This window comes from Schistocerca nitens, chromosome 5 (assembly GCF_023898315.1).
Source record: "Schistocerca nitens isolate TAMUIC-IGC-003100 chromosome 5, iqSchNite1.1, whole genome shotgun sequence".
In the NCBI taxonomy this organism is placed as follows: Eukaryota; Metazoa; Arthropoda; class Insecta; order Orthoptera; family Acrididae; genus Schistocerca; species Schistocerca nitens.
In genome coordinates, this window is record NC_064618.1 from 449,661,833 (window position 1) to 449,684,681 (window position 22,849).

General features: G+C 45.1%; 1 protein-coding gene across 1 annotated transcript in view; it reads left to right on the forward strand.

Annotated features, from left to right (window-relative positions):
• LOC126260001 (uncharacterized) overlaps positions 1–17,733 on the forward strand; it is a 62,268-nt gene extending 44,535 nt beyond the window's left edge. The window contains exons 6-8 of the mRNA XM_049957154.1: positions 6,944–7,119; positions 11,591–11,784; positions 15,789–17,733. Of these exons, the coding sequence (XP_049813111.1) occupies positions 6,944–7,119; positions 11,591–11,784; positions 15,789–17,287 (1,869 nt within the window). The 3' untranslated portion in view covers positions 17,288–17,733. The remainder of the gene's footprint in view (positions 1–6,943; positions 7,120–11,590; positions 11,785–15,788) is intronic.
• The last annotated feature ends 5,116 nt before the right edge of the window (positions 17,734–22,849 follow it).

Here is a 22,849-nt window from a genome sequence, read left to right on the forward strand (position 1 = left end):
TACCACTGTCTTCTTGTCTTTTGTCATCTTCCTCACTCCTTCCATGGTACTATTTAGTTCTCTGATGCCATACTTATCTGCAACTCGGAACACAGTTTTAATATCTGTCCTCCAGCATCCAACCAACTTCTCTTGCATCACTGCAAAGTGAATGGCACACATCTGCTGCTTCTTGCATCTGCCCCCATAAATGATGTACAATTACTGCAGTCTGTCATACTCTCCCTATTCTTCATTCGCTATGTCCGTACTCTCTATTTCTTTTTGCAACCCAGCAAACACCTCTTCCACTCTCCTTACTTGGTTTCACATTTCCCACGAACTGAAATCTAGCATCAGATTCCATTAACGACTGGTGAGAACCACATCTTCTTGTTTACTGAAGAGCACTCCACTGTAAGTAGTGATCCCACAGCCCTCCCCCCTTCTGTCATGGGTAAACAGGTGCAGCATGGCACACAGAAACCTGGGAACAGGAGCCATCATTATTCGCTGACCCCCATTCGAAAGAAGTGCAGTCACCTGATAAACTTCTTAAACATACACTATACATAAGTCTTATATATAACAACAAAAACAGTGACAAACGAACTGATTTTGTACATTTTGCATAAAACCAAGTTGGTCACTGACAAACACACCTTCCTTATCTTAATGCTACCTTATGCCATTATCTGAACACAACATAATGCGGAAAACACAACTATTCCCTATTCTTTTGGTCTCAATCCATGATGTATTTCTTGTACCAATCATGCAACATCTTTTTTATTTTATTTTTTTTTATTTATTTATTGTTCCGTGGGACCACATTTAGGAGAAGTCTCCATGGTCATGGAACGAGTCAATACATGAAATTATAACACGATTGTAGAAACAGATGAAATGAAATGTAAGAAACATATTCAGGCGACAAGTCGTTAGTTTAAATAAAGAAAATCAAGAATGTAACACTGGAATTTGCTTAATTTTTTAGCTCTTCCAGGAGCTCCTCGACAGAATAGAAGGAGTGAGCCATGAGGAAACTCAGCTTTCGTCTTACTTCTCAGCCTTTTCTCTTTCTCCATGATTGATTCTTGTGGTAATGTACCTGGCATGCCTTGAAATAGACAAAGTATCTGAAATGAACTATTGCTGTTCTCACTGGCAAATGAACTTTGATGGTGATTGGCGATGTCTCTACTACTTCATAAATTTATTTGTAACTCATTACAAACGTCCTTGTTTTACTCTTCAGTGTGTAAGGGCTAGACCGCATTACCTGCCTCCATATCCTGTACTGCAGTGAAGTGCCTCTTGCCATTCCAGAGCTTTGGTGTTAGTTTTCTGCACATGCCTCTGCATCTCTTCAGCATCTTTGCAAAATAGCAGACTGCCTCTCTGTCTTGAAGCTTATCAGTCTAACCATATCAATTGGCAATGGCATCTTCCTTCCTTAGACTACCTGATAATCGGATATCCCAGTACCACTTGAATTGTACGCTCACACAAAGAATGACAAACATGTATCCCAGTCACTGTAGTGATAGTGAATACAGCAGCTCAGCACTCCACCAATAGCACGATGAACTCGCTCCATTCTACCATTTCCTACTGGATGCAGTGGACTAGTTTGCAATTTCTTAAAGCGTAGCAAACGATATATTTGTTTCACTGAGTCCGACAGGAAGGTCTCCTTTGATTGTTGAACAATGTCTCAGGTACTCCAAACTCGGGGAACCGGTTGTCAGCTACACTTTGGGCGCCATAGTTGCTCTCTGATTGAAGATGTTAATAATTTTCACATATCATGAGAGGTGGCAGTAATCATTAAAACGAAATCGTTTCCATCTTTAATTCATTAAATGGACCAAGAAGATCCATCTTAATCATTTCAAATGGTTTTGTGGCTTCTGGTAACCAGATGTAATACGTGCATTCATTCTGTCGGTAGTTCATAGACTGCAGTCTTTGTGCACAGTACAATTTCGTACTCAAATGGTGAATGCGCAGATCTGCAGTTCCTTTATGGCGCAGCAGAAGACAATGTATGATCAGCAAGACGACGGTATATGGAATGTTTCCAAACGGAAGAGTACCAAACCATCAGACTTTCACAGCTGTGGACAGCCGTTTCAGGGAATATGGCATTCATGGTGCACTGCAGACAGGCTGGCCTCAACACGGTGGAGCGGGTATTGTGGAGATCCTGGAAATGATGGATGAGGATTCGATCACAAGTAATCGCCATATAAGTACCACTGTAGGGATTCCTCAATCAACTGCATTGCATCTGCTCCAGAGATGGCAATTCCACCCATGGCGCCTACAGTAGGTACAGGAGCTGACATCTGTAGACAATCCTAGACGTCAGGATTTCTGTCAGTGGTTGCTCGAGCACCATGCACTTGATCCATTGTTTGGTCGTAGGATACTGTTTATGGATGAGAGCTTCTTTACCTGAGTGGTTATCGTGAACCGTCATAAAAAGCTCATTTAATTGTATGAGAATGCTTGTGTAACTACAGTATCAGGATATGAATATCGTTTTGCAGTGAAATTTGGTGTGGCATAGTGGATGATCAGTCGCTCGTACTGCATGTTATTCCACAAGGTCTGACTGTCAGTGTGTATCAACAGTTTTTGGAACATGCATTGGGTGATCTGCTTTATGGCAGCCCACTCGCTACCCAAACCAACTTACAGTTTATGTACGATGCTGCTGCTGCTGCACATTTAAGAGAGAATCTCAGTGTTGGTTGTGCCAACACGTGAACAGGTTGTGCGGGGTCGGTTGCTTGGCCCGCCATATCACCAGATATTACCGCTCTGCACGTCTACCTTTCGAGCCATCTCAAGGAGCTCCTGTATGATGTTGCAGCTAAGAATGTAGCACAACTACAGCAGCTATGCAGGATGAGCTGAAAGTAGCCTGAAAAAGTCCCAGAGTGGTGAGACGTCGAGCACGTCACTGTCACATGCACATCAGTTTGCACACGTTCTGGGGTAAATATGCAGTACTTAGTTGCGTTGACTTTTGGGCACACTCGTGTCGTTGCTTTCTGACAACAATTTGTTTTTTACGAAGACAGTAACTTGTTCTTGAAAGAACAGTTACTGTTGATGACCGTGCAGCTTTTCCCTGGAATAAATGATGACTTACTGACAACCACAGCTGCCGACAGGTGTTGTTGATATACCTCGATGTGGACAGCTGAAAATGTGTGCCCCGACCGGGACTCGAACCCGGGATCTCCTGCTTACATGGCAGACGCTCTATCCATCTGAGCCACCGAGGACACAGATGAATAGCGCGGCTGCAGGGACGTATCCCTTGCACACCTCCCGTGAGACCCACATTCCCAACTGTCCACGCTTCTACATATGTATTGTACCTTATAGACATTTGCCCACCCACTCATTGTCTTCGTATATGTAGTTAAAAGGCTACCCTGCCATTGACCTTCGTCTGTGCGAATGCGCACAGGTTGCCCAAACTCTTACGGGAATCGCCAAAGCGTGTGCGAGTAATGAGTGGGTGGGCAAATGTCTATAAGGTACAATACATATGTAGAAGCGTGGAAAGTTGGGAATGTGGGTCTCACGGGAGGCGTGCAAGGGATACGTCCCTGCAGTCGCGCTGCATCTGTGTCCTCGGTGGCCCAGATGGATAGAGCGTCTGCCATGTAAGCAGGAGATCCCGGGTTCGAGTCCCGTTCGGGGCACACATTTTCAGCTGTCCACATCGAGGTATATCAACAACACCTGTCGGCAGCTGTGGTTGTCAGTCAGTCACAATTTATTTCGTGTTGATTGTCGTGATCCCTACTCTGCTGCCTAACTCGGAAATAAAACATTTTCAGTCAAATCGTTATTTAATATTTTACTCTTATTTTTGATGCATACATTACACCTACAAGGTGTGTACAGTCACTTTTGAACCACATCGTATGTACAGAGAGAACAAGGGCGCTCCTAGCAAACCTCTCTGGGGCACTCCTGACCATACCTTTGTCTGTGCTCAACATTCTCTGCTCCATGTGTTTATAAACCGCCATTCCACAGTATTCTGTTTATAAGCAACGAAGATATTTCGACATATATTCTCCGACTTTGCTTCTGTGTTAACATCAGCTACACCATCTATGATGGACTCATTTTTCCCCATCTGAGACTCGTGAGATGCGTAAAATTTGCTATGTGCCTTCAAATTTGCTAGATTCGAGACATGTTCAGAAAAAACGATCACGTCAAACGATGAACAGCAAACGAATATTTGCAGCGAAAGCGAGCAGCGAGACAATAGGCAAATGATGATGTTTGATATGCGCACAACCAATTAAAATAATATTTTTAAAAACTTACTTATTTACAACTATTCATGACGTCGTCTTTCCGGCTTAGATTTTTTTTTTTGAAAATATGACTTGTAAGTACTGCATCTCTTTCCAATCAGTACACACTTTAGTTTATTAATGTCTTATATACCTATTACGTTTTAGAACAGTTAGTTTAATTCTGAAGACGACGCTCATAGTAGCGTCTAAACCTGGTCAATTTTGACTTAATATTTGTGACCGAGGGCTTATTTGTTGTAATATAAGATAATATTTCTGATACAGAGTGCTTGTTACATATCATTACGTATGCAAACGGTCCCTACATGTACCCACCTTTTCCGCAGCATTGGTAACAAGCAAGAATTTGACACAGTAGTCAACGGTCTCAGGACCGTCATTTCGAAAACCGTTGAAAAGTTTGCACGAAATTTGCTTGGTCTCCCAGCCACGTTAGGCGGCCTCAAATGTCGGAGTTTGACTCTGCCCGCAGCCCTAGGGGATTTAATTCATATGCAATGCTGCAACAGCACGCATTCACACATTCAAACCTCGAAACATCTACAGGTCTCTTATTTGACGTTATAGGCTGATAACTGTTTGTGAATTATATAAGGGGCGATGAAATGTTTCCCTTTGGTGGCGTAGCTACAACGTTTGTGCAACGTAGCGCGACTGCAGTGCTGGTATACGAGGTGTGGCTAGAAAAAAACCGGACTAGTACTGGTGAAACAATAAAACGAATGCAATAAGGCTGAAAGTCGCGTGGCCTGTCACGTGACTCTCGCTCCGCCTACTGCTCGAGTTTCATCTGCCTCCTGCACTCAGTCTGCCCGTGGCGTCTGTTTTAAGTAGTTGACGTTTTGTCTGTGCGTCGAAAAATGTTGATTGTACAGAAAGAACAGCGTGTTAACATCAAATTTTGTTTCAAACTAGGAAAATCTGCAAGTGAAACGTTTGTAATGTTACAACAAGTGTACGGCGATGATTGTTTATCGCGAACACAAGTGTTTGAGTGGTTTAAACGATTTAAAGATGGCCGCGAAGACACCAGTGATGACACTCGCACTGGCAGACCATTGTCAGCAAAAACTGATGCAAACATTGAAAAAATCGATAAACTTGTTCGACACTTTCCTTGTCAACTCCTGTTAACTGAGACACTGCTCTGATTGTTAAACGGCGATCTTGTCGAACAAGTTTACCGATTTTTTCAATGTTTGCATCAGTTTTTGCTGACAATGGTCTGCCAGTGCGAGTGTCATCACTGGTGTCTTCGCGGCCATCTTTAAATCGTTTAAACCACTCAAACACATGTGTTCGCGATAAACAATCATCGCCGTACACTTGTTGTAACATTACAAACGTTTCACTTGCAGATTTTCCTAGTTTGAAACAAAATTTGATGTTAACACGCTGTTCTTTCTGTACAATCAACATTTTCCGACGCACAGACAAAACGTCAACTACTTAAAACAGACGCCACGGGCAGACTGAGTGCAGGAGGCAGATGAAACTCGAGCAGTAGGCGGAGCGAGAGTCACGTGACAGGCCACGCGACTTTCAGCCTTATTGCATTCGTTTTATTGTTTCACCAGTACTAGTCCGGTTTTTTTCTAGCCACACCTCGTATAAGCACTGACATGTAGACAAGGGATTAGTGTGGCATTCGCGTCTTAGTGCTGTGAGTGTGAAAAATGAACTGCGCCAACAATATAACCAAATGCATCCAAATAGGATCAGCGTGCTGTGTGTTAGTCTTTTCTTGGCTGACAGACTCCAGTAGACATCCATCAGTGAATTATGGGGCAGCACGTCTGTCGAAAACCACCGCTGTGGAATGGTGCGCCAAGTTCCGCGCTGCCTGCGATTCGGCACGAGTGGCTGGTCGGTCTGGGAGGCCAGCCTCATCCGTTGTGGATGACTCGTGTGGGAGACACGCGAGCACCCACCCTACAGTCCTGATGTGTCCCTGTGAGACTGTCTCGCCTTCGGTCGGTCCATTAAGAAAGGCCTCGAATGGTCGGCGATTCCTGTAGGTTGAGGATGTGCAGCAGGCAGTTGCGGACTTCTTCACGCAACAGAATGCGGTGATCTACCAAACGGTTAACTTCAGCCTTGTGTATCGGGGAAATGATTGCCTCGATACTCAGATCGATTTTGCCTGATTGGCATATCGTTTCTGGACCGTACAGCCTTTGAACAGAAACGTTTTGATTGTCCCTTATAACACACCGTTATATACTTACTTTGCTTTAATGCTGCGCTGGCTGTACAAAACTGAATGTGTGGTCCCCCACGTGCAGTACTTTAAATGTTATGTAATAACTGTGCCTACAAATGTAAGTTAAGATTTGCTGCCGCGGTCTGTATTACACAAGTAATTTTAACTACTTTCTGTGTGTTTCAGAGCCGGCCAGTGTGGCCGAGCGGTTCTAGGCGCTTCAGTCAGGAACCGCGCGACCGCTACGGTCGCAGGTTCGAATCCTGCCTCGGGCATGGTTGTGTGTGATGTCCTTAGGTTAGTTAGGTTTAAGTAGTTCTAAGTTCTAGGGGACTGATGACCTCAGATGTTAAGTCCCATAGTGCTCAGAGCCATTTGAACCATTTGATTTTGTGTGTTTCAGAGTAAAAACGTCAGTTATGAGCAGCTCGATCGATGGATTGAGGACATGAAACATGTGAGAGACATGCTGCACACGAAATTAAGGGGTTGGGAACGCGATGTTCAGTACATCAGAAAGCAGATAGCGAACTATACGCTGGAAGAAGACAAGGAGACGCCTGGAAGCTATATACTTAGGTACTGTAAAGGCCATGTGTATTTGAACTATTCTCCAGCTCTTTATAATTCTGGAATATTTACTTTACTTATCTCCATGGGTCTCATTCTTTACTGTTATAAAAATTACTGACATCATTTAATTCACGATAGAGTAAAAATGGTGCTTGTTGTTCATGGTGAAGGAGACGGTTACAGCATCAACTCATTTACAAAGTCCTGGCACTCCGTATAGCCTTCAGTAATTGCATTAGTCTCTTGTCTTAAAATGGGCCGCATATTCCGCACCAGATGAGCGGAGCAGACCGTTTCAGTGAACAGTGGTACCACCAGTAAGGAAGCCAGGCGTCTCAATGAATGTGAGTGACTAACGTCAGTGCGTTTCCTTACACTGAAGCGCCAAACAAACTGGTGTAGGCATGCGTATTCAAACACAGAGACATGTAAACAGGCACAATACGGCGCAGCGGTCGGCGTCGCCTATATAAGACAACAAGTATCTGGCGCAGTTGTTAGATCAGTTACTGCTACTACACTGGCAGGTTATCAAGATGTGAGTGAGTTTGAACGTGGTTTTATAGTCGGCCAACGAGTGATCGGAGACAGCATCTCCGAGGTAGCGAAGAAGTGGGGATTTGCCCGTACGACCATTTCACGAGTATACTGTGAATATCTGGAATCCGATAAAACATAAAACCTCCGACATCGTTGCGGCGGGGAAAGGGTCCTGGAAGAACGGGACCAACGAAGACTCAAGAGAATCTTTGAACGTGACAGAAAGTGCAACTCTTGCTCAAATTGCTGCACATTTCAATGCTGGGGCATCAGAAAGTGTCACCGTGCAGACCATTCAAGGAAACGTCGTCGATGAGGGCTTTCGGAGCCGAAGTCCCACTCGTGTGCCCTTGGTGCTTGTACGACACAGAGGCTTTCGCCTCGCCAGGGCCCGTCAAGACCGACATTGGACTGTTGATGACTAGAAACTTGTTGCCTGGTCGGACGAGTCTCGTTTCAAATAGTATGGAGCGGATGGACGTGTACGAGTATGGAGACAACCTCGAAAATCCATGGAACCTGCCTGTCAGTAGGGGACTGTTCAAGTTGGTGGAGACACTGTAATGGTTTGGGGCAGTATGCAGTTGGAGTGATATGGAACCTCTGATACTAGAGGCAACTCTGACAGGTGACATATACGCAACAATCTAGTCTGATCGCCTGTATCCATTCGTGTTCATTGTGCATTCCTAGGGACTTGGACTCTTCCCGCAGGACAATGCGACACCCACACGACCAGAATTGCTACAGAGTGGCTCCAGGACACTCGTCTGGGTTAAAAACACTTCCGCTGGCCACCAAACTCTCAAGGCATGAAGATTATTGGAAACATCTGAGATGCCTCGCAACGTGCTGTTCAGATGACATCTCTTACGGGTTTATGGGAAGCTTTGCATGATTATTGGTGTCAGTTCCATCCAGCACTAATTCAGACGTTAGTCGAGTCCAAGTCACGCCGTACTGCCGAACTTTTGCGTGCTCTCGGGGGCCATCCACGATATTAGGCAGGAGTACCAGGTTTTTTGGCTCTTCAGTGTATATCGAATGCCTTCCGGAAGTAAAGGAACCCTGAGCCTACCCAGGCGCCTCTATTTACTGCTTTCTGAGTCTCGTGGACGAACAAAGCGAGCTGGATTTCAGAAGATAACCCAATATTGGTTCCTGCTAGAGGAGATTTTCGGCCTCCAGAAATATTATAATTTGTGAGCATAAAACAAGTTCCAAAATTCTAAAAGCGACCGATGGCGGCCTGTGGCTCTGTGCGTCTGTTCGACGACCCTTCTCCAGCACGGGAGTGACCTGTGCTGGTTGCCAGTCATCAGCAACGCTTGGCTCCTCCAGACACTTGCGACACACTGCTGCAGGATGAGGAGCCAGCCCTTTCCCATACTCAGCGTTGCCTCTGTCGAATGATGTCAGTTGTTTTTCTGTCAGCCGGCCGTTGTGGCCGAGCGGTTCTAGGCGCTTCAGTCTGGAACCGCGCGACCGCTACGGTCGCAGGTTCGAATCCTGCCTCGGGCATGTATGTGTGTGCTGTCTTTAGGTTAGTTAGGTTTAAGTAGTTCTAAGTTCTAGGGGACTGATGACCTCAGATGTTAAGTCCCATAGTGCTCAGAGCAATTTGGACCATTTGTTTTTCTGTCCTATGATCTCTTTCTCCGATATGTGTCATTTTGCCGTTGGTGCTGTGATTTTAAGGAGGTATTACACTGCAACCTGCCTCTGGGCAACAGGTTCGGAAAAAGGCATTTGGTATTTCGGCTTTTGCTCTGTCGTCAACCGTTTCACGTCCGTTATGGTCACAGAGTGCCTCGAAATGTGACTTCGATCCGTTTACCGATTTAACATAAGACCAGGACATCTTAGCATTGTCTCTCAAGTCACGTTGGACGCTTCACGAATGGCTCTCCATACGCTAATTTTGGCTTCATTCAACTTTTTTCTTTTCTTTTTGGTTTGTGAGGCCTTGGCTACGTTTTTATTTACAGTCAAGCTCCCTTTGTTTTCGGAGCAGTTCCCTAACACGTCTGTCAAGCTACAGCGAGTCTTTTCCTTTCCTCAGAACTTTGCTCGGCACATATCTGTCTAAAGCGTATGGTGGAATGCTCTTGAACTTTTATCTGTTGATAATATTGTTTGGGCTGGAGATGAAGTTTTCGTGCTGACTGCTCAAGTAATCTTAAACTTGTTTCTTGTCGCTCTTGTTAATTACAACGATATTCCTGCCTCTTTTTCTATTCCTATTTATAGCCGTATTGGTTCAAATGGCTCTGAGCACTATGGGACTTAACTTCTGAGGTCATCAGTCCCCTAGAACTTAGAACTACTTAAACTTAACTAACCTAAGAACATCACACATATTCATGCCCGAGGCAGGATTCGAACCTGCGACCGTAGCGGTCGCGCGGTTCCAGACTGAAGCGTCTAGAACCGCTCGGCCACTCTTATAGCCGTATTCCCTGATGCTATAACCGTCCTGTTTCCCTCTTCTACGCTACACAAGTCGAAAAGTTCCGGTCTGTTTGTCACCAACAGAACTAAGATGTTATATTCACGAGTCAGTGCTCTGTTTTACTGTTCAAACTATCTTTCGGATAAAACAGGTAAGTTTAAATCTACCTCTGCAGCTATAAAACTACCAGGAAACTTAAGCCAAATATTCTCTAAGATTCTCCTCAACTGTTGCGCCTCTACTGCTGCTATGCCAAGGGGTGTATAAACGCATCTGGTGATCATTTTTGATCCACCTTTAACACTTGTCTCGCCCAAATTATTTAGAATTTGGTACCTTTACTAATCAGCAATATATTATCGCATTTTTATGGTGTAACCACACTTCCACAATCAGCGTTCAAACTATCTTCGCGATATACTCCGAGGGGACAAAGAAACTGGTACACCTGCCTAATATCGTCAAGCTCCCCCCCCCCCCCCCCCCCTCCCCGAGAGCACGCAGAAAAATCGCAACACGACGTGGCATGGACTCGACTAATGTCTGAAGTAGTGCTGGAGGGAACTGACACCATGACTCCTGCAGGGCTGTCCGTAAACCTGTAAGAGTGCGAGGGGGTGGAGATCTCTTGCACGTTGCAAGGCATCCCAGAGTGCTGAATAATGTTCATGTTTGGGGAGTTTGGTGGCCAGCAGAAGTGTTTAAACTCAGAAAGTGTTCTCGGAGACACTCTGTAGCAATTCAGGTCGTGTGGATTGTCGCAGTGTCCTGCTGAAATTGCCAAAGTCCGTCGGAATGCACAATGGACATGAATGGATGCAATGATAAGACAGGATGCTTACGAACGTCTCACCACACGTATCAGGGGTCCCATATCACTCCAACTGCACACGGCCCACACCATTACAGAGCCTCCACCAGCTTGAACAGTCCCCTGCTGACATGCAGCGTCCATGCATTCATGAGGTTGTGGGACAGTCTGGACCACCAGTGCCTACATATACTTGTGGATAGTATGTCACGACGAATACAGGCAAGCATCAAAGCAAGAGGACGTGCTACTGGGTATTAGAGGTACCGGTGTGTACAGCAGTCTGGACCACCACCTCTGAAAGTCTCGCTGAATGGTGGTACAACATGCAATGTGTAGTTTTCATGAGCAATAAGAAGGGCGGAAATGATGTTTATGTTGATCTCTATTCCAATTTTCTGTACAGATTCCGGAACTCTCGGAACCGTGGCGATGCGAAACTTTTTTGATGCGTATATATATTCCGCGCCAGTAAAAAACTTTATTTTCAAAAACGCGGTTGTCCCATGTTCGAATCCCGGTCCTACAAGCGGTTTTAATCTTCCAGAGAGTTTGAAGTCCGCGCCCGCTCCGCTGCTGAGCGAAAATTCACAATGCATATTTTTACATTCTTCCGCGCGCTGTGGTACATGATTTGGAACGCTGGTTTTAACCTCTCTGTCTGTGTGTTATAGGCGGCCGGTGCTGAATGACCGCCTGCTGGACTACCAGGAGTGGTACCTCTCCTTTCGCGACGACTTCAGCGCGCAGTGCGAGCAGCAGCAGCCAAAGGCATCAGAGATGTTCGGTCTCGCCGACGCGGTGTACTCCTTCTATCGGATCAACTGGCTGAGAACTAAATACAGCCCATCTGTCAGAGACATCGTAGGTGAGTTTGATACTGGGGTTCGTCCACTGCAGCTCTGTGCGCTGATGACTTCGGACTGTATTCTGATTTGACGATTGAGGTTCAGAAACCCTTCTCGATTTACGTGATTGCCGTGCAAGGTGTACACTCCACTGTAAGCTTTTCGATTTCTTGGCAGCTCTGTGTCTGGAACTCTTACAAGCCAACTACATACTACAAGTGGTTTGGATGTTATACTCGTAGAATATTAAGAATAAACCGTTCATTGGGACAGAAGAATTCCTTCGTGCTTTCGCTACTGGAGTTTGTTGAATTATTTCTTGACATTCTCGCGCTAACGAACAAACTGGTTACGCGATATCTCTAAGCGGAATATACTATACTGAAGTATACTGAAAAGGCGGGAAATCAGAATGAGTCATCCTTCATACAGTGTAGCTGAAAGTGCATAGCGCTAGCTCAAAACACTAAGTTGGTTCAAATGGCTCTGAGCACGATAGGACTTAACATCTGAGGTCATCAGTCCCCTAGAACTTAGAACTACTTAAACCTAACTAACCTAAGGACATCACACACATCCTTGCCCGAGGCAGGATTCGAACCTGCGACCGTAGCGGTCTCGCGGTTCCAGACTGTAGCGCCTAGAGGCGCTCGGCCACTAAGTTGTGTTTGGACTACTTAGACATAAAAACTATATATTCAGCATATCAATATGTGGACCATCGCGCCTTACACAGAGATCTGTGTGTCTCCACGTCCCCTTTGACATCTTGTGAAGTGTCTGTGTAGGTACGTTTTAAAAGTTTTCGTCAACAAGTTATGTTGACCTACATGGGAAATAATTATTCCTCATAATAAGTTGTCGGTGTGGTAACGTTCAGAACACCTGGTGTCCATTTTGATGAGGCCGGACATGTTGCAGAACCACTCCCAGGCCACGATGCTCATTGTGCAACCCAGACACATGAATAGCAAAGTGTGCCGGAGTTCCGTCCTGCTTGAACCACACACGATCCATGATTGCCTTGCCTTCGAGTTGAGATATTAACCACATTTGCAATACTTTAAAAGTTTCCATCCGTATGTCCTTCAAGGAACTGTGGTCTGAAATGGTATCATGATGGTATCCTAGACCATACAATGTAAGACGAGTTCTTTCTAGCTCTTGCAGATAATGAGGATTTTCCTTAGACCATAAAACAGTATAGCTCTTAACTGCAGTACAGCGCACAGTTATTGGAAAACTAGGTACTCGCCTCGGATTCTCAGGGAGTAGCACTAAGGGTCTCTAAGTGGACGACTTGTAAATTATCCACGCAAGCTTTTCCCATGAAACAGTCTATGTGTTAGCGGAAACCTTATCCTAACCCCTGCAATAATTGGTGGGTTTTGTCTTCACATACTGACACAATAACTTGGTGGAGGAAATTTATTTTCAATGTTAATGGATAAGGCACCTGTGGGAAACATAGCAGACACTGTGACAACAATGTAAGGCAGGGTGCACCTTGTTGTTCCATGTCATAGACAGGTAATTCATTCACAAACATCGGCCTACATCCTTTCATTTTCAAACATTCTAGTGTGGTCGCACATTGCTAAGCGCGCTGCCTGATGTTCAGCTCAATATTTGCCAACGAATTTCAGCTCACGAATTTCTACTCACATATGTCGAGTAGGCAGCCTGTCTGTGACACAGCCTGAAAAGAAAAGAACAACAAGTTTTCTCAGCCAAGCAGGTTTGCTTTATGAGGTGGGCCATGCCAAATGCTCTCGTTATCTCTGTCACTGTTTGCCCTATATGTGGACTTTCATACACCCATACAAACACCACTAAACGTTCCTTTCTCAGTACGACTGTGTCGGCATTGAATCACAACTGACAGAGTGTGACGTTGAAACAAGAGAGTACAGTACCGATGCCAGTGCCTTTTATCAGCCTCAAAACAGAGACATCTATAAAACCTACTTATTTCGTCAGTTATACAAATTCGAAGGGGACATGGGGGTCTTCTTTGACGCCGTTTAGATGATATGAGCTTGAATAGTATTCATTCAATGGATCTCTGGTATCATTCTTTGTGAACACTAAAATCTAAGTTCACTTTCCGCCTCACATCATTCCTGACAAATACACCTGGTTATTTAACAATGAAATGAACACCCTTAGCTGCTTACAGGCGTTGACATACGTCGACGGGGACAGATGAAAATGTGTGGCCCGACCGGGACTCGAACCCGGGATGTCCTGCTTACATGGCAGACGCTCTATCCATATGAGCCACCGAGGACACAGAGGATAGCGCGACTGCAGGGATTTATCTCTGGCACGCCTCCCGCGCAACCCACATTTTCAACGTATTGTCCCGCACTACATTCGTAGTGCCACCGCCCATTATACTCATTACTCGCGGCGAGTTGCCGATTCCCGTTAGAGTTCGTGCACTGTTTGTGCATTGGTGACCACGCAGCTCATTAGAATGAAATTACAATGAAATGAACACCCTTAGCTGCTTACAGGCGTTGACATACGTCAACGGGGACAGATGAAAATGTGTGCCCCGACCGGGACTCGAACCCGGGATCCCCTGCTTACATCGCAGACGCTCTATCCATCTGAGCCATCGAGGACACAGAGAATAGCGCGACTGCAGGGATTTATCTCTGGCACGCCTCCCGCGAGACCCACATTCTCAACGTATTGTCCCGCACTGCAGGAGATCCCGGGTTCGAGTCCCGGTCGGCGCACACATATTCATCTGTCTCTGTTGACGTATGTCAACGCCTGTAAGCAGCTAAGGGTGTTCATTTCATTGTAATTTCATTCTAACGAGCTGCATGGTCACCGATGGTATCTGTTCTTTCGGACATGTCCGAAAGAACAGATACCATCTTACAAGGGAACCTCCCCATCGCACTCTCTTCAGATTTAGTTATAAGTTGGCACAGTGGATAGGCCTTGAAAAACTGAACACAGATCAATCGAGAAAACAGGAAGAAGTTGTGTGGAACTATGAAAAAAATAAGCAAAATATACAAACTGAGAAGTCCATGCGCAAGATAGGCAACATCAAGGAAATCGAGCGTTCAGGAGCGCCGTGGTCCCGTGGCTAGCGTGAGCAGCTGCCGAATGAGAGGTCCATGGTTCAAGTCTTCCCTCCTGTGAAGAGTTTACTTTTTTTATTTTCGCAAAGTTATGATCTGTCCGTTCGTTCATTGACGTCTCTGTTCACTGTAATAAGTTTAGTGTCTCTGTTTTGCGACCGCACCGCAAAACCGTGCGATTAGTAGACGAAAGGACGTGCCTTTCCAATGGGAACCGAAAACATTTGATCGCAAGGTCATAGGTCAACCGATTCCTTCAAAGGAAAACACGTCTGATATGTTCTATACGACACTGGTGACGGCATGTGCGTCACATGACAGTAATATGTTGTCGACCCACCTAACTTGTACACTTGGCGAATGGGTAAAAAGATTCTTCTACCTTGCCCGATTTAGGTTTTCTTGTCGATGTGATAATCACTCCCAAAAAAGCGATGAAAACATAAGAGTTTTTCAGATAATAATCGTCTGAAAATAAAAAATTAAAATTTTCACTCGAGGGAAGACTTGAACCAAGGACCTCCAGTTCCACAGTTGCTCACGCAAACCACGAGACCACGGCGCTCCTGAGGTCACATTGTCATTGATGTTGCATATTTGCGCATGGACTACCCAGTTAGTATATTTTGCTTATTTTTTTCATCGTTCCACACAACTTCTTCCTGTTTCCTCGATTGATCTGTGTTCAGTTTTTCAAGGCCTATCCACTGTGCCAACTTATAACTAAATCTGAGGGGGGTGCGATGGGGAGGTTCCCTTGTTAGTATATATATCTGGTTATTTGTTGGTTGTAGCCTACTATAACCACCGATCATCGACGATTTAACTCAACAACACCCAGTCGTATCGTCCAAAGAAGACTTAAGGTTTAGCTAGCTACAGTGTACGAGCACCAACTACTTGCTGTCGTTCTTTTCCAGACGAGAAGTGGCAGCTGGAGGACAAAAGCAGCGCCGTGCTCAACGTGGACACTGACTGCCTGCAGCTGCTGGCTGACGTCCTAGAGCACCCCACGTGTCCGCTGGAAGACCTGCCCCCGGAGACCATCCAGCAGCGCCTACAGTGCCGCGAGCGTCTGTGGTCCGACATGGTGCAGAGGTCGGCCCACGTACCCGTCACCAGCTACCTGGCCTACACGCAGAGGGCCAACGTCAACCTCTGTCTGCTGGCCTGGATGGCTGTCAACTCGTTCGGCGTTTGTCAGGACGTCCCATTCAGTATCGTGCAGTCCGTGCACGACGCTCGCTGCTACTTCGACAGTCCCGACGACCAGTCGTGTCTGGAATCGAACGCCACAGACGCCATCTGCTCTGTCTCCAGAGCTGTCCTGTTGCTGAAGTGCCGCGAGTTTTCCTTCCATAAATCTCCTGAGCTGTGTGCCGTCAGATATTACGGAGCTGGGCTGTACCCGAGTGGCTTCGAAGTAACGTGGACAGATCCTCTCAGAGGTTATGTAAAGCCAACAGAAAGGACACTGAGTTACAAAGAGAGTTTGTACAGTGTCACCTTGAAATACAAGAATTTTAAAATCGACAGGTTGAAATCTTTAGAAATATCGTTTGTAGTGTTAAATATTCTTTTCCGCTTTTTGACTGCCGGACTATACATGCACCTTCCCCATTTACGTAATCTGCCTGGAAAGATATTCTTGTCCTTTCAGATCACGGGTATAGTCCAGATCCTGTGTTCTGAGGTCGTTTATCGGATGGCAGGCGTCCCCGACTTATCTGTAATGGTACTGATCGATAGCGCCCTCACGTTTCTCAGCTGTATCTGGCTGAACTCATTCTGCTACCACATGTACGCGTGTGTTCGTCATCTGAGGCTTCCTAACGAGCTAGCACCTACTGAAGCGAGCCAGATATTCCGTCGCCAGGTGCTGTATGCACTAATACCCTGGAGTATGGTATGCGCAACGTGTATCGCTTTGGAAAGAACGGCCAGGTATTATCTGATCTATAGTCGGATAATATTCCTTGGGGCGATTTCACTATCGATATCTTTTAACTTGGTTTGTCTCGGACTGGTGGGAATCATGTACCTACGAACTCGGAACTCAATGCAGCAACTCAAAATTTATAGGAAGGGTAAATTTGCCTCAAAGAAAGAACTCGTTTTTATGTCAGTTAAAACTGTAATCTTAAGTGGGATTGGGATTATCATTAGAATTGGGTTTCACCAGGTGCAGGGCGTGGCACAGCTTGTGTACTGCGTACATATAGCTACAATGGTGCAGGGGCCACTGCTGTATGTTTTTTTCATTTGTAACGGAACGACGCTCCCCATACTCAAGAAGAGGATACTGGCGTGTTTCAGCCCAGACATCACCATTCCGGAGCAAGAGCTGTGCTCAGCAGCTGAGAGAAATCTAGCGAGGAGGAAGAAAGAACAGGCTGCCGTTGCAGAATCTTCGTTGTAACCTCTGTAAGCATTCTTCTCAAAGGATTGTCTTTCACTGTAGACTGTTCTAAACCATGTAATTAGTTATAAAGACAGAATCTAGCAGACGAGACAAAATTAACTGCGACCGATTTCACAAAACAGTGCCTCAGATTTATAATTCATTCTTTATTTAGCATTAATTACTTACTTGTACATGGTAGCATAAAAGAGTGTAATAGTTTTAGTTGTTCAGCGTAATCTCAAGTGAACACAAAGATGTTAAAGGAGAGTTTTACATACGACTAACGTGCTTTTGTGATGATGACTTGTTGAGCTAGAGGTACATTAAAGTATAATAGAGGACATTAAAAAGTAACGTGTATGCAGTGTTGTGGTCTTAAACAAGGAACAAAATTATTTAAAAAAAAAAAAACATTTATACAGACAGTATCGCGGTAGGAAAGACATATGCCAGATGTCAAACTAGAAGTACACACGTCTTTCCAGAAGTATAATAGCATACTATGTACTGTTTACTGTGATACGTTATTAATAAAAGACCAGCCATTTGTTGGAATAAAAAATGAATGAGCGACCAATGGAAATGAAACTGTTACCTGTGTGAATTCAGTATGCAGCCCAATTAAACACCTTGCTACAGTATAAGTGGTAGTATACAGATGTGATTTTCAGAAACTGTCAAATTACAGCGATCACCACTCACTTACCGACCACCCATAATCTTAACAGAGAATGTTGAGAAGGAAGAGTTGACGACTTGAGATACAGCACTGGAGATTGCAGCATGCCTCGCCATCTTGGTACATCACAAGGTAGGAGCTAACAAGTAAGTGCGCCTTACCCGCACACACCTCTGATCGCAGAGAGACGCTGACAGAGAAGACGACAGCACTGCCGAGGCGGCCCTCACCTCCCCTCTCCCCCCCTCCTCATCTCTACACGCCCGTCTCTGCAGACCCCCCCACCCCCCAACACCAACTCCACTCGTGGAAGCAGCCTTCACTGCTACACATGTCATGTCAGTCTGACGTAAGGGTCGCCAACCTCGCTTTGATCTGCAAGACAGGATTAACCCGCCTGTATTTAAAAGCCCTGTTGCTACCTAGCTACTGTGAATTAAGTTTCCGAGATCCGATGAGAGGATTGGGAACATCACTGATTCGTTCCCCACAGACCGTATGTGGACTTTGCTGGGAAGGCGTATACATCCACAGCAGCCTCCAGCCAGAGGCCTGCGTCAGCTAAAAACGGCACGTTTCAGACATGGCAAGAAATTCCTCGAGACGACATTCAGAGGCTGTATGCTTGCATGAAATAAATACAATGAAGAGCCAAACCAACATGTACATCTGCCTAATATAGTGTAGGGCCCCCGCGAGCACATAGAAGTGCCACAACACGACGTGGCATGGACTCGGATAATGTCTGAAGTAATGCTGGAGGGAACTGACATCATGAACCCTGCAGGGCTGTTCGTAGATCCGTAAGAGTACGAGCTGGTGGAGATCTCTTCTGTTCAGCACGTCGCAAGGCATCCCAGATATGCTCAATAATGTTCATGTCCGGGAAGTTAGGTGGACAGGGGAAGTGTTTAAACTCAGAAGAGTGTTCCTGGAGCCACTCTGTAGCAAATCTGGATGCGTGGAGTGTCGCATTCTCCTGCTGGAATTGCCAAGTCCGTCGGAACGGAAATGGACATGAATGGATGCAGGTGATCAGACAGGATGCTTACATACGTTTCATCCATCAGATTCGTATGTAGACGTATCAGGGGTTCCATATCACTCCAACTGAAAGACATCCCACACCATTACAGAGCCTCCACCAGCTTAAACAGTCCCCTGCTGACATGCAGGGTTCATGAATTCATGAGGTTGTCTCCACACCCATACACAACCGTCCGCTCGATACAATCTGAAATGAGACTCGTCAGAGCAGGAAACATGTTTCCAGTCATCAACAGTCCAATGTCGGTGTGACGGCCCCAGGCGAGGCATAAAGCTCTGTGTCGTGCAGTCATCAAGGGTACAGGAATGGGACATGGCCTCCGAAATCTCGTATCGATGATGTTTCGTTGTATCGTTCGCACACTGACACTCGTTGGTGGCCCAGCATTGAAATCTGCAGAAATTTGCGGAAGGGTTGCACTTCTGTCACGTTGAACGATTCTCTTCATTAGCCATTGGTCCCGTTCTTGCAGGATATTTTTACGGCCGCAGTGATTTCGGAGATTTGATTTTTTCCCGAATTCCTGATATTCACGGTACACTCACGAAATTGTCGTAATGGAAAATCCCCACTTCATCGCCACCTCAGAGATCCTGTGTCCCATCGCTCGTGCGCCGACTATACCACCACGTTCAAACTCACTTAAAACTTGATAACCTCCCATTTAGCAGCAGTAACGGATCTAACTGCATCAGACACTTGTTGTCTCATACAGGCGTATTCTGCGTGTTATGTATCTCTGTATTTGAATACGCATGCCTATACCTGTTTCTTTGGCGCTTCAGTGTATGTATGTGTATGTGTGTGTGTGTGGGTGGCTGGGTGAGTGTGTGTGTGTGTGTGTGTGTGTGTGTGTGTGTGTAGGTGGGTGTGTGGTAGTGGCTCTTGTGAGAACTTTAGTGGGGACTACGTGGAAGATGGGAATTAACTTTGTTTTATGTTCTCCTCAGGAAGGACTAAACACATGTGATATTTTAGTACACAGTATTAATGTTCCACCATAATATATATTTAATAGTCTGTTATGAACTTGCTTTCGGCTTCTTAAGCCATCGGCAGTTATCTGACGATCGCCAAATAAGCCGAAAGCAGGTTCATAACGAACTATTAAATAAATATCATGCTGGAACATTAATACTGTGTGTTAACATGTCTATATTCCCCCAAGAACGAACGGAATGTTTCATAAACTACATCAAACATTTGTAGCCAACAAATTTCAGCTACAGTTCGTTGACCCTGTTAATAAATGGCGCTGAGCACTATGGGACTCAACTGCTGTGGTCATCAGTCCCCTAGAACTTAGAAATACTTAAACCTAACTAACCTAAGGACACCACACACATCCATGCCCGAGGCAGGATTCGAACCTGCGACCGTAGCAGTCGCACGGTTCCGGACTGCGCGCCTAGAACCGCGAGACCACCGCGGCCGGCGTTGACCCTGTAAGAAACCAAGAGTCCAGTTTGGTAAAAAGAATTGTTAGATACAGCTTTTGGATTTAAAGTGGTAGATGCCATGTAGGTTCTGAAGGGTACGATATCCAGCCTTTAATTAAGTGCACAATACATTCCACACTTGACAGCAAGATTATCTCTATTAATTGTCTGTCTTTAATAAGAACATTCCTATCGATCGCAGTATGTAAACATTATATTGCGCAAAGTTTGTCATCCTATTAACTTCACGTTAAATCGCAAAAGAATAAATGGGAGCACAATTTTGAAAATAAATACACGCCTAATGCACTGTAGCTTTCCAGTATTTAATTTATTCAAGTAATAGCAAATGTCACCAAAACTTACGAAATCATAAGAATTATATTTAAACTGTTCAAGATTATTATTTATTATTCATTATTGAAGCAGTGAGCCTTTTATTTAGAAAATGTAGTTGGCTCTACAAAAACTCCTTTTATTTACTGTATATATCATGTAACTGCAATACATAAACTATGGCTTATAGACATTTCTTTGTAGCCAGAGAAAAATAGCCGCTTTCCTCCGGTGCACTGTTGGAGCTTCAACCATCACAACCGAGCGGTACTGCACACTGTCCACTGCTTTGTCGAACTCTGAGGAGTACTCAGCAGCAGAACATCGAAGCCACAGCCGATGGCCGTGCTCTAGGACGACCACTTTCACTGCTGATCTCGTGTTCAGACGTTCTGTGCTGCTATTATTAATGCAGCGCCAACACGAAACACTCGTTTGCAACTCTTGACGACTGTAGGGCACACCAACGGCAGAAAATCACTTTACTACCAGAGCTGATGGACGCAGGCACCTCTAAGTCGCGACGCCACGTGGCGCTGTTTATCCACGGTTTGTCAACAGGGGCGCTGTACGAAGCGAACTGCCGGTGGCGTGGTGGGGGGAAGCCACTGGTGTTACCTGGGCAACGGCGTCATGTCCCCACCGGTGAGCCAGAAGTCGGAAGTCGCAACTAAGTCGAAACGGGCTGTAATAGAGCTCACTGTTAAATGCAAATACTCAAACCTCTGGAAATATTTGTCCATTTCGCATACAGCAAGAGCTAATCGCGACGCTGAAAAAGGTTTTTAAGAAATGTTTACAGACTTGTCCCAGTTACTCCCCCAGAGCTTGTGTAAAACTACCTCTGTCGAAACGTAAACGCTGTCAGTACAGCCTGGTGTCCTCTGAGCGACTGCAGTGCGATGCGGCCACACCCTGTCGGCGTCCGCCTCTGCTGGGTTCTCCGTGTCAAACATTCACAAAGTTTTTTTTTGTCACTGACACCTCTGCGTACGTGCGCGAGCGCTCGCGCACGCACACACACACACACACACACACACGCACACACACACAATCCACGTGAAATTGTGAAGGGACGAAACTTGATCGGTAACTCCATTTCCGCCGTTCGATCAGTGAAACGTCAGCAGCGGACCTAACGCTTGAATTTGTTACTCGTTTACTACCGACTCTGTTGGCAACTAGACTTGGCCACTGTTTCTATGTTTCGATACAGTGTATCGAAACGTGGAACTGTTTCAGTGTTTCGGAACGGCTGTGGTTCACTGTTTCGAAACAGTGGTGTTTCATTCCGCCCCTGTCTCGGATAACCGGACCAGATTCGATCTCGAGCCAGACACAGAAACTGTATCGTTGTTTCAACATAAGGCTGTTCTGTCCACCTTTGCTTGGAACGGACTAATTGTATCAAAACAGTGATGTTTCATTCCGCTCTGTTTCGGACGAGATTCGGGCTCGGTACAGGTACTGAAACGCAACATACCACTTCATGAAACACTTTCAAGAGTGTCGAAATCTTTTTGACAAGCAATAGCATGAAGCTTAAGATATCTGAAAATAAAGCTTCGTTTCTAGCTGACTGTCCTATTCCGAAATGGCGTAACATCTGCTTTATAAACACTAACCAAACAATAAAACAACACATACTATTCACATTCAAAGTAATAAATATGTGAAAATCTTTCAGTTAAATTACACTTCTTTTATAACATACGCTTCTCTGTTCATGTACAGTAATCATATTAAGAAACGCAAGTAAGCCTACAACAGTTTGAATAAAAAAAAGGCGTCGAGTGACAGTTATTAGACATATACATAAATTTGATGTAGGTATAATTGCAAGCAATCTGTTTGACATATCACTGATAGTGTAATGGTGAAGGGGAGGGGCTGGGAAGCATGGTGAATTTATAGCAATCATCTTGAAAGACAAAATTTTTTCTGTTATATTTTGTTATTTATTCGAGTTATTTGGCGTTATTTGTGAGCCTATAGTCTGTGCGTATTATCCACAATTCCCTTTGTGTGCATGGAAATTAGCACGAAGGGTATATTACCCATACTAACGGAATGTG